The following is a 24,340-nucleotide window of genomic DNA, read 5'->3' on the forward strand; positions in this document are numbered from 1 at the left end:
TGGTGAGAATGTGTTTAAGTTAGATGTAGTTGGTCTAAGACACCTCTCTAGAAGAAGAAATAAATTGCAGTTTACGTAGTGTTGGTACTTGAATATTTTTCAAGAATTGTAGGCCTTTTTAGACCAGGTGTGCTTTTAAATACTTATATTCTGGAAACAAAAAATACTATGATTTATGTCAAATTTATTTTAGTAATAGTTATTGTTAAAATGGAGGGATAATTAAGCAATATTCATAAGTATTTACTAACTAAAATCTAGAAATACAATCTAATTATGAATTAATGAAGGCATTATATTGACCGACCTTTTATGGATTTATAAGTGTACACACTACACACCTACTTATAATCTTATTTCAGAGAATATATAGTGAATATGAGAAAATATAATAATTCTTTTATAATAAATAGTTATGGACCACATATATATGATTTGAAAACAATAGTTTGGAAGACATCATATGTTTGAACATTTTCTTCTTGGTGAGTTTCCAGTCAAGTGGGCTGCATTGGTCCACTATGTAGTCATTCAATTTGCAATTAAGGAAGCCATCTTTTTTCTTATTTTGCTTTTTGAAAATAAAACAAATATAACTTCCTGAAAATAATTTATAAATTTTAAAATATATGCTGGAATTAATTAATAAATCTTCTCTATAAATTTTTTTTCCTACGAGTCCTCAAAGTAATACTCTCTGTTCCTTATTAATAATTGAGTCACTTTTATTTTTAACAAAATTAATACATTTTTTACTGTATTCTTTTTTCATTTATTTTACTTTATTTTATCTTCTATTTTATTCTCTATACTTGATACATTAACCATTTTTTCTTGATTTTGTGTATAATAGAAAGTTTAGAAACGATTCAATTAAAGAGGTATAGATAGAGTACTAAGTTAAGTTATCAACGAACTCTTTGAATTTACTTAGTCAACAAAGTACTACTCCCTCCGTTTTGTCCATAGTTGAGTCATTTTTTCATTTTGGGAAGTTCTCTCATAGTTGAGTCATTTCCCTATATAGTAACTTTTTTCTTTTTTTTACTTTACTCTCTCTTACTTTATTATCTCTACTTTATTCACTTTCTACTTTATTCTCTATATTTTTTTCCATCTCTTACTTTTTTTATCTATTTATTTAACACATTCAACATCTTTTTCTTAAACTCACTGCCGAAAAATTTTGCATCAACTATGAAGAAACGGAGGGAGTATTTTTTAATGCATGCATATATTACGTATTGTTCGTTGACCAATTAGGGTGCCGTCATTTTGGAAGTGAGGGGAAATATTTTCTCTGTTTGACAAAAACATACTCCTATTTTATTTGATTTCTGAACTTAACTCTTTCTAAAGGAAATGTAGTGCAACTCAGGTTCCTAAATGAGTTACTACATACATAAAAGAGTTAGAGATTTTAAACTTTAGAGCATCTCCAGTGGGCGGACATCCCACTCGGACATCCACTAGGACATCCCAAAAACACCTCCTGCCACGTCACTAGGACATCCCACCCCACTGCCACATCACTAGGACATCCCCTGCATATCCGCCCTTCCCATCGCCCTTCCCACTAGGACATCCCGCAATTAAAAAAATCACAATAATTTAATTTGTAGAAATGAAATTTGTAGTAAAAGAAGAGAGAAACTTGTTAACACAAGTGGTGCAAATGAAATGAAGTTCAACGAGCCGTATATATAGAATTTAAAAAAAAAAAAAATCAAATATCGGACGTCCGACCGGGACGTCCGACCTTCGCCACAGTGGCGCCCGTCCACCCGCCCGTCCCCGGGACGTCCGAGGACACCCGACGTCCTCACGGGACGTCCGTATCCGACCTCCGACCTCCCAACGGCGGACGTCCCGTCGCCCTTCCTGGTGTCCGACCGGACGTCCTACCGGAGGGGCGCCATAGGAGATGCTCTTAAAGTATCAGTTTGGGTAGTCAATTCGCTAGCCAGTTAAATTAATTTACTGTTTTTGAAAAATGAATATAAATAAAGAAAGAACTGAGTTTCATAAAATGTTGGAAATAGACTTTAGTTTCAAGTTCCAACAAAATGAACTTAATTTCTACCGTCAAACGTGTGGGCTGGAACTTATGTAATTACTTTTGTCGTCTTTCTTAGACAACGTTTCGTTGGATGTCTTATGTCTATTATAATAATATTTCATGTTTCAACTCTAAATCATTTCTATATAGTACTATATAATGGAACTAAAATTACAAATTAATCTTTGTAATTTTGCCAATTTATATGTGTATTCAAACACAAGTAACACAGCTTTGCAGCTATATATAGTCGCATTGCTAGATAGATCTATAGAGGGAAATGGTAAATAAGTGATAGCAAAATGACATATATATCATCGCTCCAATTAAAATACTAGTACTATTAATAACATCAAAATTTAAAATAAATACGATTGTCTAGAATATTTATTGACAACATTTAATGTCCAATATGGTATATGGTTTTACTTCAAATACTGTTACTTTTTAAAAGATACTTAATTTAATACTGCTATCTTTATATTTGTTTGTTTTTTTTATATGAATTAAGTAATTTTATACTGTTTTTTTTATGAGTTCAATAGTTCCAAAATTTTCTTTATATTGGTACTCATTATGATGAAGGCATCTACATATAGTGATTGGTTACGGTTGCCTTTCAAGATGGACCGTTTACGGTCCATGAATAGTGGCAAGTGGTTCCAGACAGGGCTCGTAGTCGCGAGGTTAAGCCAGTTAAAATACATGGTTCAACATGTAGTTTTAATATTTATAAATTAATTTTCAATTTTTTGGATGTAGCTTGAATTTGATTTCATTTAATGGACCAAGATATGATTACCAAAAAGAAATTGAGAAAATATAGTGTGAAATTACGTATAATAAAATAAACTCATCCATAAAACTTTTAAAGTAATAATAAAATTAGCATTAGATGATATTAAATTGAAATGAACATCTACAAATTGAAGTAAAGCAAGAAGCGGACAACTGTAAGATATTTCGGAATGTCGGAGTGGTATTCTAAAATTAGGGTTCATTTGCGCTTTTGTATGTCATTGTCAACAATGATCATCGCATAGATTCTACCTTTTGATGCACTTTTTTTTTCACGGTATCTGATCCGACTCCATGAGTTCTATTTCCTACATCTATCATTAGTTAGGGAATAAGTCAGTCTCCGTTTATAGAACAGTAGAGCGAAATATTTCACGTGAATAATTATTTGAATTTGAAGTGAAGTAGCGTGTTTTCTAGTAACATATGCATTGCATCAAGTGCTTAAGATAAGATGTATTGTCTCTCTTCACCTTACTTTATTTGATCAATTTACATGAGAAAATGGCATGTATTGTATTTGTCTCTCTTCACCCTACACTATTTTAGCATTTGTTATCGGAGTTGAGGTTTTGGGAAAACAAAATTCATTTATTTTCTACTAAGCATATTTTGGGATAAAAGATATTGGTTTTTGTATTATATCATGGAAAATCAAAACATTATTCATGGGTTTCATTTTAAAACTAGTTAAAAATCAAAACATTATTCATGAGTTTCATTTTAAAACTAGTTACTGATAGAAGGAATGACCCATTAAATTTATATACTAGTTTCAGTTTTCTCTTGACACTGATGTTGGATAGTTATATATTACTCCCTCCGTCCCCAAAGAATATGCATTTTGGGGACATCACGGGTTTTAATGTAAAATTGGTGAAGTAAGAGAGAGGTAGAGAGAAAAAGTATATAAAGTATTGTTAGTGGAGAATGAGTCTCACCTCATTCAAGAGAAAAGACTTTCTAAAATTAGAAAGTGTATATTCTTGTGGGACGGACTAAAAAGGAAAAAATGCATATTCTTATAGGACGGAGGGAGTACTAGTTACTACTATTTTTCAGTTTCAAGTTTCAGTTTTTTCATGTGGAATAGTTATATGTTACTCCCTCCATCCCACAAAGATTGTCTCACAAAATGTTTTATAGTTGTGCCGTATTGAAATTTGACCCCCTAAAAAGTCATAAATTCTATTAGTAATTAGTAACCACTGCAACTATAAGTAAATGACACGTTATATGATTGAATATATAAGTTATCTAGTTATAAGAAAAAGATATTTTTTCATGGATGGTCAAAATTAATTTTCAAAAAAAATATTCTATCATAGTCCTAATTTTTATATAATAGGCAATACAACCAGAATAATATTAATTTATGTTTATAGGATAAATTTGTCGATATTTACTTTTGAAATAATTAGATTAAGTTAGAGTCATTTCAATTGTTTCATGATTCAGGTCATTTTAAAAAAAATAATCGAACTATTTATGTAGTTAGACGAAATCATTCACTTAGTAGCCAATATAATCAGAAATCAGAATGATATTAATTAAAAAAAAGTAGGTAACTGAATTACATTAGTATTTATCACAATGTTTCTAGCTCGTCATTTTTGCACCAAACTTTGTTTGATGATTGGTTGGTAAATCAATCAGTTATTTAACGATGCTCGACGGCCGAATGTAAATTGGTGAATCTGTAAACTTTGTTAATTGAAATAACTTCAAATATATATTAGGGGGTACTGTTTGATAACTACAATACGTTACAAAAATTTACAGGTTCTTTTCTAACTTTAACTGCGCTTTGGCATTATATTGACCTTAGTAAATAACCCATGTTATTTTATGATCTGAGGAAATCCGTCTTGAAATCTATGTTTCACTTAGATTATTAACCTACAATTTTGATGGGTTAAGGTTAACAAACAGTTTTGAAACTTGAATCAATATAGTAGAATAAATTAAGATTCTCCTTCATTTTTTTATTTTTAACTTATACATATATATTATTGAGATTATTTTAATCTATATAAAATATAAGATGATATCTCTATTTTTCACCAAATATAATAGTAATAAAAAATATACTACACAAACCATGATATATATTAGGATCATTATCCTTACTAACCATGAGGTCCAAACGCAGATGTTAAGAAACGGATAGCTTATAGTAATAAAATACTCCATGAAGAAAGTACTAAATGTGATGTGTGCAAAAGAGGAAATAAATTAATAAAGAGGAAACTGGAAAAGTACTAAATGTACTAAATGATGTATAACTTTAATTTAAATGCAATGTGTGCAAAAGAGGAAATAAATTAATAATTTTTCTGATAGAGGGGAGTACTTTTGTTTGGCTCTCAAAATATGCCTCAACCAATTTATTTGAATGCCAGCCAAAAATTAAAAAAAAATCAAATTAAATTAAATATTTCGAATTGATTGGATTCATAATGGATATTCATGTATCCAAAAATCGCATTTCGTGTAATCGCAAATCATAAAAATTAATCCATATATTTTGGCTTTTCACAAATTTTTTAATATACCCACATATAGAATTCTTATCTATTTTAATTACTTATATGTAAAAGTAATTTATACCCGTGGTTGTGAATGAATAGATATACAAAATCTAAATGGAAAAAATCATTAGTCATGAATAGGGATATTAATTTGAGTATCCTAAGATTTCCGATCCGAAATTTTCATATATCCCAACGACCGAACCTAAAACTTCCGATTTAACAACTTAAACCCAAATCACATTCGGGTTCCGAATACCTAACTTGGGTATCCAGTTTTGAAAAATCAAATTTCCAGTACCAAAATGACTTAAATAGCACTACTCAAAATCAAATATTTTATTATCCGAATATTTTCGAATTGGATTTACCTATAGCCAGATTAACACCCCTCGTTTTAAAAACCCATACAAATTTAAAAACATTAGGCATCATTGGTAAACCAACCCACAAAATCATTATGTAATCCTCATATAACTTGATTCTAACATTCTATGTAACTTGTTGTGCTTAGAGCATCCACAATTGCGGCGAGCGGACCGGCTAGCCGATCTCCGACGCTCGCCGGTTCGCTCGCCGAACCATTGTAACCGGCGAGCGTCATTTCGGCGAAAAAATCGGCGAGCGCTGGCCGATGCGCTTGCCGGTCCGCTTGCCGCCATTGCAGGCTCCAGATCGGCGAGCGAATTTTTTTTAAAATTTTCTAAACACTATATATACACGCTTTGCACGTCATTTTCATTCGCACCACTTGTTTTAACGAGTACCCTCTCTATTTTAATTTCTGTACAAGATCAACAACGGGAAATGAACAACGTTGGTGGTAGTGGTGGGGATGCTGAGGAGCACGAACGTCGAATGAACGAAGTGGTAGAGGCCTATACGAACCGTGAGATTGATCAGCTGATGCAGAGGGCCTTGCAGCCGGCGGTACCTCAACCACGACCAGTTGTCCACCACCGAACATTGATTGATCGTGATCACGTAGCTGCACATCAGCGCCTATACGAAGACTACTTCGCACAGGAGCCGCGGTTCAACGCCAACTTTTTCAGGCGCCGTTTTAGGATGGGTAGAGCCCTGTTTATGCGTATTGTTAACGCCTTGGAGTATCGATATCTGTATTTCCGCTTCAGGCACGATGCAGCTGGCAAACCCGACCGCACACCTATTCAAAAGTGCATTGTGGCAATCAGGCAGTTGGCCTACGGAGACGCGACAGACATGTGGGACGAGTACCTCCACATCGGTGAGACGACTGCCCTTGAATGTATGAAGTATTTCTGTCAGGGCGTGATTGAAATTTTTCGTGATCAGTACCTTCGAAGCCCTACCCCCGAAGACTGCCAGGATCTGATGCAGATGCACGGGGAGAAGCATGTGTTCCCGGGTATGTTAGGCAGCATAGATTGTATGCATTGGGAGTGGAAGAACTGTCCCGCTGCCTGAAAAGGGTTCTACACGACCGGCTACAAGGGAAAGAATCCCACGATGATCCTCGAGGCCGTATCTGACTACCGGCTGTGGATTTGGCATGCGTATTTTGGGATAGCCGGGTCGAACAACGACCTCAACGTCCTCAACTCTTCGCCCCTTTTCAACGAGCAGTGCCAAGGCGTCGGTCCGACCATTAGTTTTGTCGCCAACGGCAACCGGCATGATATGGGCTACTACTTGGCAGATGAGATATACCCTAGGTGGCCCGTCTTTGTGAAGACGATCAGATGCGCATCAAATGAGAGGAAGGCCTACTTTGCGGAACGACAGGAGTCGGCGCGCAAGGACGTGGAGCGCGCATTTGATGTGCTCCAGTCTCGATGGGCGGCAATTAGTGGTCCAACGAGTTTATGGCATATCGACTGCATTGCTGATATAATGTACGCATGTATTATCATGCACAACATGAATGTCGAAGATGAAGGTATACAACTAACTAGTTGGGCCAACGACGATAATAAAGCCGGTCCAAGCCACGGCATGGCCGCCTCCAACGTACGAAGGGGGGTCCCGCACGATGATGCCGACCTCCTCCAAGCACATGCCGACATGCGTCAAACGAATGCTCATATTCGACTCCAAAAGGATTTAATTGAAGAGCTGTGGGCGCGGAAGAATGCACGGCGTTATTTTTTTTAATTATGTAATTTTTTTAAATGTACTTTTTTTTTTAATTTAAATAAAATTATTGGATTTTCCCGTATCTGTGTCGTAAATTTAATTCTGTATTTTGTGTGATTGTCAATTATTTGTTTTATATAATTTTGAGTGATGTGGCTAGGCTATTGCTAGGCTATTGCTGAGCTATTTGCTTGTCCTGATGATGTGGCACGAGGATTTTTAGTGCTAATGATGTGGCATGAGGAGTTTATGGTTGAGCTATGGTTGGGCGAAAACCATTATGGACGCTCTTAGAGCATCTCTTATGGCGCCCCTCCGGTAGGACGTCCGGTCGGACACCGGGAAGGGCGACCGGGACGTCCGCCGTTGGGAGGTCGAAGGTCGGATACGGACGTCCCGTGAGGACATCGGGTGTCCTCGGACGTCCCGGCGACGGGCGGGCGGACGTCCGCCACTGTGACTTCAAGTCGGACGTCCCGTTTTAATTTTTTTTTTAACTCTATATATACGGCTCGTTGAATTTTATTTCATTCGCACGTCCGGTCGGACGTCCCGTTTTTTTTTAAACTCTATATATACGGTTCGTTGAATTTTATACGGCTCGTTTTAATTTTTTTTTTGTCCTTTATTTTTTTTAAACTCTATGTAATTTTTTTTTTTCGAATCATGTATGTTTTTTCCGATGCAGTTGTTAATTTTTCCCGTTCGTATTTTCGGTCAAATTTTATTTTCCGTAAACGTAAATTGTTTTATTTGTGAATTTATGATTTTTTTTTATTGCGGGATGTCCTAGTGGGAAGGGCGATGAGAAGGGCGGATTATGCAGAGGATGTCCTAGTGATGTGGCAATGGGGTGGGATGTCCTAGTGATGTGGCAGGAGGTGTTTTTGGGATGTCCTAGTGGATGTCCGAGTGGGACATCCGCCCACTGGAGATGCTCTTAGTTTCATGGGGACAGCTAACACACATTTCCATGATATTATATATAAAACCAATAAAAAGTGTGCCTTTTTAATCTAAAATTCTCAGATTGATAGGATAATTATTGAATAAAATCAGATATCCTTTCCTCTTGGTTTCCTCCAACTTTTCGATTTCCACCATATCCTTGGCCACCAAGTTTTTTTGCTACCCAAGCAAAAACATCACTTTCTTGACTTTTATTTTGTTAATGGAGTGACTAACTAGGATTGCGACATCTACTTGTCTTCTCCTTTTTTAGAGGGAAATCACAAGCAAACAAAAATTGCAAATTATCTACCAAGACTCGTTTGCTATTGGATGGATGATGTATTGTAGAACTGAACACAAGTGGTATAGTATAAAGGAAGGAGAGATACCAACTTTCTTTCACTCATGACTCATCACTCACTCTACACACTCTCACAAACGCAATAGGATTCCATCTTCATCATCATCCCTCACGGTATGTCAGTTTTCCTCTCCAATTCCCGCCTTTTTTCCTCTCTAATCAATCCACTCCTATTGCGTTTCTTGACGACCTCCTTGCACTTGATTTTGTTTTTTATTGTACTTGTTTCGTGGCTTCACAAGAAATTTAGGAGAAACGGCGATGAAAACCATAAACATAGCAATGTCTCATACTACAAAACAACCCTTTTCTCCTCTTTAGGCCTTTCACTCTTCAATCTCACTCTATGCTTTTTGAACCTCTTCTATTGGTATGCAAATGGCTGGAGTGATGAAAAGATCCTAACTTTATCAGACTTGGCTGTCAAAACACTTTCTTGGTTGTGTCTCTTTCTCTTCTTGCATGTCTATTTCTCGAATTCGAAAGAAACCAAGTATCCCCTCGTTCTGAGGCTTTGGTGGGGGCTGTTCTTTTGTGTGTCTTGTTATTGCATTGTAACAGACCTTCTTTATTTCGAAAAAGCCAAAAATTTGTCGACTCTTTTTTGGGCCTCTGATGTTGTTTCAGTCCTTATGAGTTTAGTGTTCTGTTTCACTGGGGTTTGGGGTGGGAAAAGGGAGGATGGCAACACTATCCTTGAAGAACCCCTTTTGCATGATAGGTCTAGAAATGGTATAGAGTCTGAGACGCCGGCCGCCAAAGGGGATGAGACTGTCACCCCTTATGGCAGTGCTGGTGTTTATAGTCTCTTTACTTTCTCGTGGATGAGTCCTTTAATCGCGCAAGGATACAAGAAAGCCTTGGATCTCGAGGATGTTCCTCAGCTTGCCGGCTTGGACACTACTAGAGAGGCGTTTCCAGTTTTGAATTATAAGTTGGAGTCCTATAGTGGAGGAAGTAAACGAGTTACTGCGGCCATGCTGGCAAAGGGGTTGCTTTTTACCGCTTGGAGGGAGGTTGCGATTTCTGCTATTTGTGTGTTGATTTACACGTTGGCTTCTTATGTTGGCCCTTACCTCATTGATATCTTTGTAAAGTACTTGAATGGAAGTACACATTTTGCAAATGAGGGCTATATATTAGTTTCTGCGTTTACCATTGCAAAGATGTTCGAGTGCTTTGCACAGAGACATTGGTTTTTCAGGGTTCAACAGGGGGGTTATAGGGCAAGAGCAGCATTAGTTGCCAAAATATATAATAAGGGATTGACGCTTTCATGTCAATCTAAGAATGAACATACAACGGGGGAAATTATAAATTTCATGGCAGTTGATGCTGAGAGGATAGGTGAATTCGGTTGGTATATGCATGATCCATGGATGGTGATTCTGCAGGTCGTCTTAGCATTAATTATATTGTATAAAGATCTAGGGCTTGCTTCAATAGCTACACTTGCTGCTACTGTTGTTGTCATGCTAGCAAATGTCCCACTTGGGAAATTGCAGGAGAAATTTCAGGACGGGCTAATGAAATCTAAAGATAAAAGGATGAAGGCAACTTCGGAAGTCTTGAGGAACATGAGAATCCTTAAACTTCAGGCGTGGGAGTTGCAATTTCTCTCTAGAATTCAGGAACTTAGGATTGTAGAAGCCAAGTGGTTGGCAAGATACCTTTACACCTCAGCTCTCACTTCATTTCTCTTTTGGGGTGCTCCTACGTTTGTGTCTGTGGTAACTTTTGGTGCTTGTGTGTTGATGGGAATCCCACTAGAGTCGGGAAAGATACTATCTGCGCTGGCAACCTTTCGGATTCTTCAAGAGCCAATTTACAATCTGCCTGACACAATAGCCATGATAGTTCAGACCAAAGTTTCTCTTGATCGAATTGCGTCATTCCTTTCTCGTGACGACCTACCACCAGATGTAGTCGAGAAGCTTCCGGTTGGTAGTTCTGATATTGCCATTGAGGTAATAGATGGAAAATTTTCTTGGGATGCATCATCTTCTAGTCCTACATTGATAGATATTAATTTTAGAGTGTCGCGTGGAATGAGGGTTGCAGTTTGTGGCATGGTTGGTTCTGGAAAGTCTAGCTTACTTTCTAGTGTTTTGGGGGAAATACCAAAAATATCTGGAACAGTTAGTCTTTCAGGAACAAAAGCCTATGTTGCTCAGTCGGCTTGGATACAAAGTGGAAAAATAGAAGAAAATATACTGTTTGGTAAGAAAATGGATAGAGAGCGATACAATAGGGTCCTCGAAGCATGTTCATTGAATAAGGACCTGGAGATTCTACCTTTTGGGGATCAAACTCTTATTGGTGAGAGGGGAATCAACATGAGTGGTGGACAGAAGCAGAGGATACAGATTGCGCGAGCTCTTTACCAAGATGCCGATATTTATATATTTGATGATCCATTCAGTGCTGTGGATGCACATACAGGCACTCATCTTTTCAATGTAAGTACAAAGTGTTCCTCATTTTTTTATATATATACTGTATTTATGATACTTTTTTGTGATGATAGTGTTGATCGTCTTCTTAATCCCATCACAGCTCTTGTTTTAAGGTCCAATTCACGTACTTACATGATTTATATGAAATGCCAGGAATGCATCATGGGGATTCTGAATTCCAAAACCATTATTTATGTTACTCATCAAGTCGAGTTTCTGCCTGCTGCTGACCTTATTCTGGTGAGTTGTTCATCTCTAAATTGATGATTTTTTGCATACTTTAATTATGTGACATATGGCATATCTTTTACTCATCAGGTTATGAAAGAAGGACAGATTAAACAAGCGGGCAGGTACAGCGATATTCTCAAATCAGGAAGCGATTTCATGGAACTTGTTGGTGCACACGATGAGGCTTTATCAGCTCTCGACTCTATTATTACCGAGAAATCAGCGAATGGTGAGGGAAGCAGCTCTGCAAATGCTGAACCTGTTTTGCAAAGACAGGAATCAAAGAAACACGGAAATGATAACAAGAATGAGGAAACAAAGGGCCAGCTTGTTCAAGATGAAGAAAGAGTGAAAGGAAGTGTTGGACTGTCAGTTTATTGGAACTATATTACAACATCATATGGCGGACTCCTGGCACTCTTTGCTTTGCTAGCTCAGGTTGCGTTTCAGGTACTTCAAATTGGAAGCAATTATTGGATGGCATGGGCAACTCCTGTCTCCAAGGATGAAGCACCTCCAGTTGGAAGCTCTACCCTTATCCTCGTCTACGTTGCTCTGTCTGTTGGAAGTTCTTTTTGCGTTTTGGGAAGGTCTTTATCTGTTGTGACCATGACCTACAAGACTGCAAAGATACTCTTTAACAAGATGCACCTCTGCATATTCCGTGCACCCATGTCTTTCTTTGATTCCACTCCAAGTGGGCGGATTTTGAATAGAGTATGTGACAATGCTATTTTGTTTTCTTTTTAGCTTATGATATAAGGTTTCTTACACTTTAATTAGCACTGACTGAAATTCTCTTCGGAAGTCAAGCTGCTTAAGGAGTAACTTTTGATGAACGCTTTGTTCTTTGCCAGGCATCTACGGACCAAAGCGCTGTTGATTTGAGCATGGGTATCATTGCGCAGTTCTCTTTTTCCATAATTCAGCTTCTAGGAGTTGTTGCTGTCATGACGCAAGTAGCTTGGCAGGTCTTCATCATTTTCATTCCAGTAGTAACAATTTGCATATTGTTACAGGTAAAGTCATTGAATTCCTTTTTGCTATGCTTTCAGATGTCCCTGTCTTCAAATTATGTTGCCTATTATGTGAATAGGTAGATGCTAACATGAAGTTGAATACAATTCGATGATTAGTTAATTCAGTATTTTCCTTTCCAGCGTTATTACATAGCTGCTGCACGAGAACTTGCCCGACTTTGTGGAGTGAGCAAAGCTCCAGTCATACAACATTTCTCAGAAACACTATCCGGAGCAATCACCATTAGAAGTTTTGATCAAGAATCTCGATTCCGAGACATTAGCTTGAGGCTGATAGATGGATATTCACGACCAAAGTTTCATACAGCGGGTGCGATGGAATGGCTATGCCTTCGTCTGGATGTGTTGTCTCTCTTGACGTTTACCTGTGCACTGATTTTCCTGATTACACTTCCAGAAGGAACTATTGATCCAAGTGAGTGTTGTGCAAATATACCGTATACTAAAACTTACGTGCTGAATTGATTTAAAGTTGTTATACTCATAATATGCAATGCAGGTATTGCTGGTTTAGCAGTGACTTATGGCCTCAATTTAAATATGTATCAAGCCTGGGTTGTGTGGAACCTTTGCTTTATGGAGAACAAAATCATATCTGTTGAAAGAATACTTCAGTATACTTCACTTCCAAGTGAGCCTCCTCTTGTCATAGAGTCGAACAGGCCTCAGAGTTGCTGGCCTACCCAAGGAGAAGTTAATATCCAAGACCTTCAGGTGGTTTTTTCGATGGGCTGCATTGTTGTTGATTGTTTCAGAATGCTTTAGTTGTCGTTGTGGTGACATTATAACTGTTGTTGTAGGTTCGATACGGTCCTCACTTACCCTTCGTGCTACGAGGCCTAACATGTACTTTCTTTGGAGGGAAGAGGACTGGCATAGTAGGAAGAACAGGAAGTGGCAAATCAACCCTTATTCAGACTCTCTTCCGGATTGTAGAACCAACAGTCGGACAGATACTGATCGATGGTATCAATATCTCAGCTATTGGACTTCATGATTTACGATCCAAGTTGAGCATAATTCCACAGGATCCAACAATGTTTGAGGGAACTGTTCGAACTAACCTCGACCCCCTTGAAGAGTATACTGATGAGCAGATATGGGAGGTTCGTTTGGTTTAGTTGATAATTCGCACTCATGATTTGCGTGTTGGCTAAATGTTTTGTTTCTGCTTTTGTTTAGGCTCTTGATAAATGCCAGCTTGGTGATGAGGTTAGGAAAAAGCCAGAGAAGCTTGATTTTGCAGGTTAATCTCGAGCATTGATTGTTCTTCCTTGTTATTCGACTTGATTATTTACTCGATGAGTTTGACTTGTGGTGAAGCAGTGTCTGAGAATGGAGAGAACTGGAGCGTGGGACAAAGGCAGCTGGTTTGTCTCGGGCGCGTGCTACTGAAGAAAAGCAAGGTTCTTGTGCTTGATGAGGCAACAGCGTCTGTTGACACAGCAACTGATAACCTGATCCAGCAAACCCTGAGGAACCATTTCTGTGACTCGACAGTTATAACGATTGCACACAGGATAACATCGGTGCTGGACAGCGACATGGTTGTGCTGTTAGATAACGGTACGTGTGCTGTGGCATGATCAGTGTGTGAAAGATTTAGTTGGGATTGAGTTGGTTGTGTTTTTGTGGTGCAGGATTGCTTAAGGAATACGAGACGCCGGAGAAGCTGTTGGTGGATAATTCGTCTCTGTTTGCGAAGCTGGTGGCAGAATACAGGCTCAGATCAAGCTCTAGTGTTGAACATCTTTCAAATCTGAATCAATAACAGAAATGTTCTTCTTTTGCATGACAATGACGATGATGGTGGAACTTGTCTATAATTCATACAAGTTCTTTTGTTTTTGTTGAGGGAGAACAGGCCTTATTAGTTCTTGCACAATTTACTAATGATATTATTGCACTGTTTGGTGAACTCTTTTTGTTATCTAAATGATAAATCACTCATTATTGATATTCAAAGTAGTAGGTACTTATTAATTACTTAATCAATTACCACAGCTTTAATCAGAAACCAAACAAAATGTACACTATACCATCCTTTATCCAGATACATCTATAAAAGAAATTATTAATTACTCTTCTCTATCTCTACTAGGAAAATTGACCATTTACTGAAAAAACAAATGTAATCGTAAAAACCCATTCAAATTTGAAATATTAGGCTTCATTGATAAATCATTATGTAATCCTCAACTTGATTCTACCATTCTATGTACTTCTTGCCCTTATTTTCCATGAATGGGGATATAACTAACACACATTTTCCATGATACTATTATCTATAAAAGCAATAATGAAATGGGTGATTATAAGTTCTTACATTGACATCTTTTCCACTAGGTTTCACTTCCAGCATAGGCTTGCCCATCAAGTTTTTTGCTTCCCAAGCAAAATCACTTTCTTGACTTTTATTTTGTTAATAATTAATGGAGGGAAAAACAAGGACATTTCCTTCTCTTTTAGATTAAAAAAAAACACAAACAAACAACAAGTAGAAATGATCAACGACGGCTCGAGTAGTCATGTAGGAAGTGTTGGAGAAGATTACGAAGATCACGGAGGATATTCTCCAAATTACAGAAGATATGGAAGAATATATTCTACTAAACATAGAAGATACCAAATCAATGTAATTAAGTGTTTTTCCTTGTATAGTCTATCCTAATACTATATAATAGTGCCTAATGTATAATGAACATATGAATGAATATATGAAAATCCCTTCTTTACTGATTCCTTTTGACATGGCATCAGAGCCAGAAAAACGATCATGGCTCAGAGAATTCTCATCACAGCCGAATACCAATCCCGACATTCCTTAGCCAAGAACCAAAATAACCAATCCTGTAACAAAAATGTCAACAGAGGACAACAAAACCGATCCAGAACAACCAGCAAAATTGAAGAATAGCAAGAATGTCACAGTGGCATTCAAGCTCAACGGAAAAAACTACTCATTGTGGTCTAGACTTATGAAAGTCAAGATAGGAGGCCGAGGAGCCTACGCACACATCCGAAAAGAACCCCAGAACCGGGGAGCAGGGGATACGATGACTGGGACGAGGATGATTTGGTGGTATTCTCGTGGATCGTCGATAACATTGAGAATGAAATTATCGCCGATTTCGCTCATCATCAAACATCAAAAGCGTTGTGGGATAGTCTAGCCGTAACATTCGAGAACAAGGCAGACAAATACCTCATCTACGACCTGGAGGAGAAAATAATCACTATCAAACAAGGCAATATGGACTTGGAAACGTATTACCGGAGGATCCACGGGCTGTGGATCAATGTCGATCGCTGCCAGAAGCAGCCAATTACGTGTTGCGACAAGGGAGTCAATCAATACCGAACCCATTCAAACGAGAAACGGTTGTTCAAGTTTCTGGCCAGATTGAATCCAGAATACGACTCAATCAAACGAGACATCCTCAAGGAGGACCCCTACCCATCAGTGGAATCAGCCTACGAGTGGGTGAAGATGGAGGCGGCTCGACGCCAAATCATGCCACCGGTACCTTCATTCCCCACTCGTGAAGCCATCGGCGGAGACGCCGGCAATACATCATCTGGGGACGACATCGGGAGTGGATTCGTTGCCCAGAGTCAGCGCCCACCATACCGGAACGGAGGACCACCTCGCTCCACCGTCGCTGCCAGCCGATAGGGAGGACGACCGGATAAATCCGTTCTCTGGTGTACACACTGCCAGAAACCCAAGCATACATACGAGACGTGCTTCGAACGACTCGGATACTCGGAGTGGTGGGAGGAGAGGCAGGGGATGAGGGCGGCACAGCCGCAGGCAAAAATGGCCGTCGGAATCACCGAGGAGGGTCAACCACGAAATCAACATGGAAATCATGGGGGAACGACCGGTCGCGTACTAGCCGAAAGTCAAGAGGGCCCAACCGATGGCAGCAACGTCCGGGGAGCCGACAATTTCACCGGGAGGGAAGGAGCGGCGTCGATCAGTGGAGGTAATGGGTTTGGTTTGAAACCAAACCCTAAGCATTTTGGTAAAACACGCCACCCTCCCCTTAAGTTCTCAAAATTAGAATTGAAACCCCATGATTTGTAAGAAGGCCTCCCAGAATATTCGAAATTGTTGTTTGACCCCCAGTGTGATAAAAATTCGGATATTAGCCCCCATATGTGTGATTTTGTGTCAAAAAATCCTTTTGCCCCCTAGAAAAAATTTCCGTTGCATTTCATGTAAATAAATGGGCTAATATGACGAAGGGTTGGATTTTTTATTGTGGGGCAACAGATACTATGACCCCAGATAGGAATGACTTTATTAATATGAGTAAGATTACTAAGAATTATATTAAAACAACTAGTGGGGAGTTGATTACTGTCGAAGGGTCTGGCACTATTGAAATATCTCCTACTTTGCGTCTCGAGAACTGTATATATGTCCCGACATTATCTCAGCGATTATGTCTATCAGTCATGTAACAAGAGAATTAAATTGTACTCTTCTGATGCACCCAAATTTCTGCGTTTTAGAGGATATTCGTTCGAAGAGGATACTTGGGCGTGGCACTTATTTTGATGCGTTTCATTTTGAGCACTTATTTTGAAAAAATGATAATAAATAGTTAAAGTGTAGAGAGAGTAAAATAAGAGAGAGAATAATATAGATAAGAGTTTTATCTATATTATTCTATCTCTTACGTTACTTTTTCTATACTTTAACTATATATTAGTATTATTTTTCCAAAACGGTTGCTGAAAATGAAACGTCTCTACTACCGTGGGACGGAGGGAGTACTATATAAATTTAAATTAATTACAATGGCATTTATGTAAATTTCTAGAAATTTCCCTTTTATATATGCACAAATATTTCAAATATTAAATGAAAGAGAATAAGCAAAAGATAGTGAATTAAACGCACAATTATAGTGTATTTTCTCTTTTTCGTTTCTTCTTTTTTCTTTTTTTTAACCTACATTTAATATTTTTTAGACTTTTATAATATACTATTTTAGTAATTAATAAAATATATTTATGTAATTAACAGCTTTCTTACTAATCATTTTTAAGATTGATGATTAATAGTGTACTTGCATATTTTTGTTTCTTTATCCATATTTTTGAAACACTTTTTTATTCTTTTAAATAATAAATTGTGTAGAATTTTTGTATAGGTTTATTTTTAATAATTACTTTCTTATGAGTATTTTTTAAGATTGACGACAAAATCGATGTGCCAAGCTTTGAAGCTTTAGACATCAATTATAAAAATGATTAATACTTTTGAATATTCAAGAATTCCTCCCACCCGCTCGCCGCCTCGCCTTTCTCACCGCCAGCTGCCGTGCCTGCTCATCCGCGTCCCCGGCGAGCGATGCCGGCGATTCCCTCCATTCCCTCATTTCCTTCTCTCTTCCCTCTAATCAGTGGAACAATTGAACACCAGCTTCCCGCCGCCACCGGACACCTCCTCTTGTCCGCCGACCTACTAAACATCAGTCTCTCCGCCGCCGCAAGGCACAATACCACGCTCGTTGCCTCTCTCTCCCTCGCTGCCCCACCTTCCTCACCCCTCGCGCTATCCCGCCTGCACAGCCGTGTCGCCGGCGAGCGACGCCGACTCTTCTCTATCTCTTTCCTCTCTTCTTCTCATTGTGAAAAATGGAGAAGAAGATGATGGATAAATCTCCATCGAAGGAGAATGAAGGAAAAATGCAGATGAAAAGCTTGAAGAAGAGAGAGAACGAAAGGAGAAAGTTTTTCATTATTGGCTACATTTTTAAAAAAGTGGTTACAAAAATACAATAAAAGCCATTTATATAGGCTGATAAAAGTAAGAAAATACCTATCTAATTTTTCAATTTTAATACTCATATCTCTCTCTCTTACGCCACAGCCGCTACTGTCGTTCGCTTCCACCCCGGCTGGTAAAGATTGGATCTTTGGATAAATCTAGAGATGAGCGAAGTGACAGTTGTAAATACCATGATAGGGAGATGGAGGCAATGACGGAAAACTGAACACGTGGGGTCGAAAAAAATATAAAAAAATATACATATATATAGGGTCGTGATCAATTGAGATTTTTTAGCCTAATTGAGAATTGAGATGCATTATGAGTCACTCATTTTTTTAATAAGTTGTCCAGAATTTGGCACATGGAAAATATTTTTAGATTAATTAATTATGAAATGACAGAATGGTAATTTCATTGTACATTTTATTCAATAAATATTTTTTAAATTTTAATTTTAAAAAAAAAATATTTTTTTAAAATTTTTTTAGTTTTTTTTTGTCAACTACATATACAATTTATGTCAACTACACACATATAACGTCAACTACACATATAATGTCAACTATGTGTACAATCCATGTCAACTACACATATATAATGTCAACTACACACATATAATGTCAACTATGTGTACGATTTGTATCAACTACATACACAATTCATGTCAACTACACATATAATGTCAACTACATATACATTTCATATCAACTATACACACATAATGTCAACTATAAGTTGTTGACATTTGATGTGCAGACTATAGACATTTGATTTGCAAGCTATTGATGATAATACCCCCGAGTTGACATAATCTACTTGCAGTTGACATTTCGAAAATGTTGTGGATGAGTGGCTGAAAATGCATCTCAATTCTCAATTAAGCTAAAAAATCTCAACCTAATAGGACCATATATATATAAATAATATTTACATAACTATTATATATATTACAAATTAAATATTACATAATCTTTTACTCCATTAAATATGATAATTGATTACCATGAATATCCATATTTTTAAAATATAAAAACACATCACAAACTTTATACTATAATTAAATTGTTTACTTACTTTAAATTTGTGATATGTTATGTATTTTTATAATTTTATTATTTTAATTGTGCATTTGTTAACTTCTTATTATATCGTTTATTTTTACCTACAAATATTAATAAAACTCAAAACAAAATCTAATAATGAGTCATAGTACTAATTAACACTTTTTTTAAGAAATATTTTACATATTTTCAATTTACTTATACTATACATGTATATCACAAAACCAACTAAACCACACATGTCTATTAATTAAGAATTAAAAGAAGAAATTATATGCACATTCATCAATACTACTCCCAAAAGGGTCCCCTAGGTTTTCTAAAATAAACAAAAATAAACAACAGCACCGCCGCCGCAGCGCCTCTTCTCCATTATTCAGTTTTTTCAAGAAATTTTCATCTTCGGTTACACTATTTCTCCTCCTCTATCCTCTGTTCTCTTCAAAATTCTATTCCATGGAGACACATAGCATGAGGTCGGAGCCGGAGCAGCCATGGGTCACCGGCCGATTTTGGGAGAATCTCAGATCTACACAGTCGTCGCCGCCGGGGCTTCTCTCTTCTTCCTTCCTATTCTTTTTTTCTTCTCACCTCTCTCTTTCTCTCGTTTTGACAGGAAGCACAATTAACGATGCTTTATTATGTGTAATTTGCTTAAGAAGCTTTCATTCCATTGGGACTATTATTTACCCAATAAATTATGTAATTTTGAGAAGAGTGTTACAATTTTATAAAAAAAATAAAAAATAACAATTGCACGGTCAGCTTAGGCCATCCGCAACGCTGTCTCTTAACCGTCTCATCTCTTCACTATTCATGGGCCACACTGTACTTTTCATCCCGTCTCTTAACTAAGAGGGAGCACTTGCAACCCTCCATTTCTTAACTATCTCACCCTTTAACTATTCATTCAATTTCATTTTTTATTTTTATTTCCAACAAATTCAATTAATAAAAACACACTTCATTAAATAAAATAAAATTACAACTTAAAATTTAAAAAAATAAAAAAAAACACATAATTAAAATCTTTAAAAAAATAAAAATTACATAATTTAAAATACAATTTTATAGAAATTATAAAAACTACTCCGCCGACGAATCATCCCTCGAAGGCGGTGGCGGTGCACTCAAGCTACCTGGAGGCGGAATACCAATTTGTCTTGCCATAAACTTAATTCCGGCAAGATGGGTTTAATATTGGAGAGACGTCATGCGGGGAAGTGTCAACCATCGTGACAGTTAAGTACATGGACAATAGGGTGTTCGAGCCCGAGCCCGAGCCCGCCTGGCTTGATTCGCCTCAGCCCCTCCTCCCTCTAGCCGTCTTCGCCGCCGTGGTCCCTTGCGGCCGATGGCGCCCACGGGAGGAACCCCCCGCATCGGTGGTTGTGCCCTCAACCTCTTGTGAGGCGTTGTCTGACTCGCCCTCACTAGACGAGTATTGGCCACCCGCCGTTTGCTTCGTGCGTTTCGAGCTCGAGCCTGTGCTGGACTGGACACCGCCAGCCCACCTTTCAACGTCTCTGACCGCCTCCCAAACATCGACATGTTTGAATTCTTTGCAGTTGTCGTAAAAAAAGACTCGCAAAGCCGCTCTCAGAATGTCGGCTCCACTGGCTCCACTTTGGTAATTCGCCGCTTCATTCTTGTAGATTCCGTAAAATTTTTTGACATCTCTGTCGACCCGGTCAAAATGAATGCGGAGCATCTTCATGGTGCGGCGGCGGGACCCCTTCGGCTTGTTCTCGTTGTAGGCGTCGGTGACCTTTTCCCATAAACACTTGCGGGTTTGTTGATTCCAGACGATGAGATCGTACGAGACGCTGACCCAAGCGTTGAACAGAGTCATCGTCTCTTTGCGGCTGTATGGATGACGGCCGATATCCTCCTCCTCTGCGTTCTCCTCCTCCTCTTCCTCCACGACGTCGAATGCGCGACCCCCGGAGCTTCCACCACCTCGTGCTCCTTCCGGAGTGGGTTCATCCAGAAAATTCTCCCTAATTTGGGATAATCCCTGCGAATACCTCGGGGCGGAGGGACGATGTATGCATCCACATCAAAATGGGGTGGTTGGTACGTCGCCGGCGTCGACGAGCCTTGGGTGCCCGACGTCGACGAACTGGAACCTGCAGCACCCAAGACATTGTACATGCCCCCCAGTCACCAAACGTGTTCAAGTCATATCCGCCATAGCCGCCCTCGTTTCCGTCGCCGAACATTTTGAGATGAAGATTGGAGAGGTGAGATGAAAATTGGAGAGGAAAGAGAGATGAATTGAGAAGAATAGATGTGTGTTTGTGTGTATAATGAGGATGAAAGAGGAGTATTTATAGAGTAACAAAAATACCGTTGAACGGTAAAAAATGGTAACATTACCGTTATAATTTTTTTTATATTAAAATCGATTTTTTTTAAAAAAATGATTTATTGCGTCAGCGTGACGACGCCCACTCGCGGGCCGGCGAGTGGGCGTCATGCCTAGCACCACGTGGCACTGGCGCGTGGCGAGCTGTCGCGCCAGCCGTCCCTTCGGGACGAGACACCCGCCGAGACGAGACCAAGATGGAGGGCTGCAACGCCGTCTCGTCTCTCCGAGACGAGATAGAGACAGCAACGAGACGCGTTGCGGATTGCCTTACATTTCTCAATTTCCCTCTAAAAAGGGTAAAAATGTCATTTCACCAAACAAGCAATTTAGATTAGTAAGATAATATTTGCTTATATTAATGATATTCTTGCACTTTTAGATTAGTAAAATAAGATTTGCTTATATTAATGATATTCTTGCATTGTTTAATGAACACTTCTGTGACAACAATAATAAGTTACTCGTTATTGCTATTTAAAATTTTAAATAGTAGAATACCAACTATATTACTTAGTGAAATACTACCAAAACAGGCAATTTAGATTAGTAAGATAAGATTTGCTTATATTATTGATATTCTTGCACTTTAGATTAGTAAAATAAGATTTGCTTATATTAATGATATTCTTGCATTGTTTAATGAACACTTCTGTGACAACAATAATAAGTTACTCGTTATTGCTATTTAAAATTTTAAATAGTAGAATACCATTAGTGAAATACTACCACAGCTTTTTAACCTTTTGTCCAGTTACATCTACAAGAAATTAAAAATTACTAGTAGTACTATTCTTTTCTAGAGAAAAAAATAATTGTCTCTCTATATCAATTTTAATTTTCAGTAACATACTCCACTTTTATTTATTTACCGATTTTGGCTTCCGATCAATTGATAATGAAGTGCATCATCAGTACAAGTCTCATGTTTGACTAAAGATGCTATAAAAAATTATTTAAATTTTAGCATGTATTTAAAACATGTTTAATTCTAAATAAAATTAATGAAAACATAAGCTTAATATTCAGTGATTGTTATTTGCTGGCTCAAATTCGGAAATACTTTGAATATTGCGCGGGCAACTACTACCAAAGTACTGTGTGAAGAAATTTATAGAATTTTTTTTGTAGAAATTCAAAATGTTTGCAAATTTTTTTTTTAATTGAAACACATTTCTGGAGAGGGAAACAAAATTAGGTTTTCTGGAGACAACAAAATTAAAAACTTACATAAAGCTATTTGCAGATCCTAAGAGCACCCACAACCGTGCTATTGCCAGCGGCACGGTTGTGGGCCCGAGCGGTACTATTCATGCCTGCTCTCTGGCAAGAGCACAACACCCACAACTGTGCTCTTCCGCAAGGACGAGCACAATTAATATAAAATTCAATTACACAAAAACATTTTCATAATACTAAAATTCATTAAAAAAACCACAATAAAAATTACAAATTACAAATAAAATAAAAAGACATAATTAAAATCCTAAAAATTAAAAATTACATAATTAAAATACTAAAAATAAAAAATTACATAATTAAACTCCTAAAAATTAAAAATTACATAATTATTGGCTAATATTACCCGATGAAAGTGTGTATTTTTGGGGTAAAAAAAATGAAAAAAAAATTAAAAAGGTGTAAAAAACGGTTATAAACGGATATATTTTTTTGGGGAAGTGAATTTTTTTTTTATTTTTTATCGGTTTTTTAATTAAAAAACCGATTTTTTTTAAAAAAAAATAAATTTTTTTTAAACTCAACGGCTATGCCGTTGACGAATGAGAGGGAGACACGTGTGCGTCCGCTGGCACGGACGTGCTCGATACATCGAGCAGCGCCGTGTCAGCGGCGCGGCTGCAGCAGCGGCGGTCCTTCGCCTTGCCAACGGCGCGGACGGCGGTGGCGACTTTCGTCACCGCTGCGGATGCTCTAATATTGTACATAATTTTAAAGGATTTTGAAAAATATTAGATAAAAGTAATTATTGATTAAACAATTTCCTAAAGTTTTCAAAAATTACTCGGCAATAGGATTTTTAACATAATTGTAAAATTACAATTTTTATCTCTCAATAAAGTGAAAAAAAAGTACTCCGTGAGTACATTTCTGCTTTTGCGAAAGCAGAAATTTGAATGGTATTCCTGTTGATAGAGCTTAAGCTATTACTATTATGGATGTTTTAATGTTATTTTTACTAAATGTAGGTACGTGAATTATCGTATCATTGACAGCATCTAGTGATCGACCTTCCAAAAAAAAGTAGCGATTTCAACTCATTTTCTATTAAATTTCTTAAAACTCGTGCCGAGTTATAATTGTGACAAACTTTGGGTGACTGAGACGTGAATATAAAGCAAAAATATCAACTCACTTTCTTCCCATTACCTACTTCATACTACTACAACGCTTGAACACTCGCAGACTAAAGGAGAAGAAGCAATCCAAGTGAGTGTTGTGCAAATATATCGTATATTAAAACTTATTCTTAAGTTTTACGTGCTGAATTTGTTTAAAGTTGTTATAGATGTAGGTGTTGCTGGTTTAATTAGGAGTGATTTATTGCCTCAATTTAAAT

The 24,340-nt window shown here is 37.6% G+C and overlaps 2 protein-coding genes across 3 annotated transcripts in view; both read left to right on the top strand.

Moving 5' to 3' along the window:
- LOC121756375 (peptidyl-prolyl cis-trans isomerase FKBP16-1, chloroplastic-like) overlaps positions 1 to 24,340 on the top strand; it is a 542,442-nt gene that overhangs the window by 266,311 nt on the left and 251,791 nt on the right. The gene's annotated exons all lie outside the window — the stretch shown is intronic.
- On the top strand, positions 8,780 to 14,463 carry LOC121756337 (ABC transporter C family member 3-like). Its single transcript, XM_042151855.1, has 10 exons — positions 8,780 to 11,277; positions 11,428 to 11,514; positions 11,593 to 12,222; positions 12,363 to 12,524; positions 12,666 to 12,960; positions 13,045 to 13,259; positions 13,346 to 13,651; positions 13,728 to 13,791; positions 13,872 to 14,111; positions 14,186 to 14,463. Exons 1-10 carry the CDS (start codon positions 8,935 to 8,937, stop codon positions 14,314 to 14,316), a joined length of 4,473 nt encoding a protein of 1,490 aa, XP_042007789.1. The 5' UTR covers positions 8,780 to 8,934; the 3' UTR covers positions 14,317 to 14,463.

The sequence above is a fragment of the Salvia splendens genome, chromosome 11 (assembly GCF_004379255.2).
Source record: "Salvia splendens isolate huo1 chromosome 11, SspV2, whole genome shotgun sequence".
In the NCBI taxonomy this organism is placed as follows: Eukaryota; Viridiplantae; Streptophyta; class Magnoliopsida; order Lamiales; family Lamiaceae; genus Salvia; species Salvia splendens.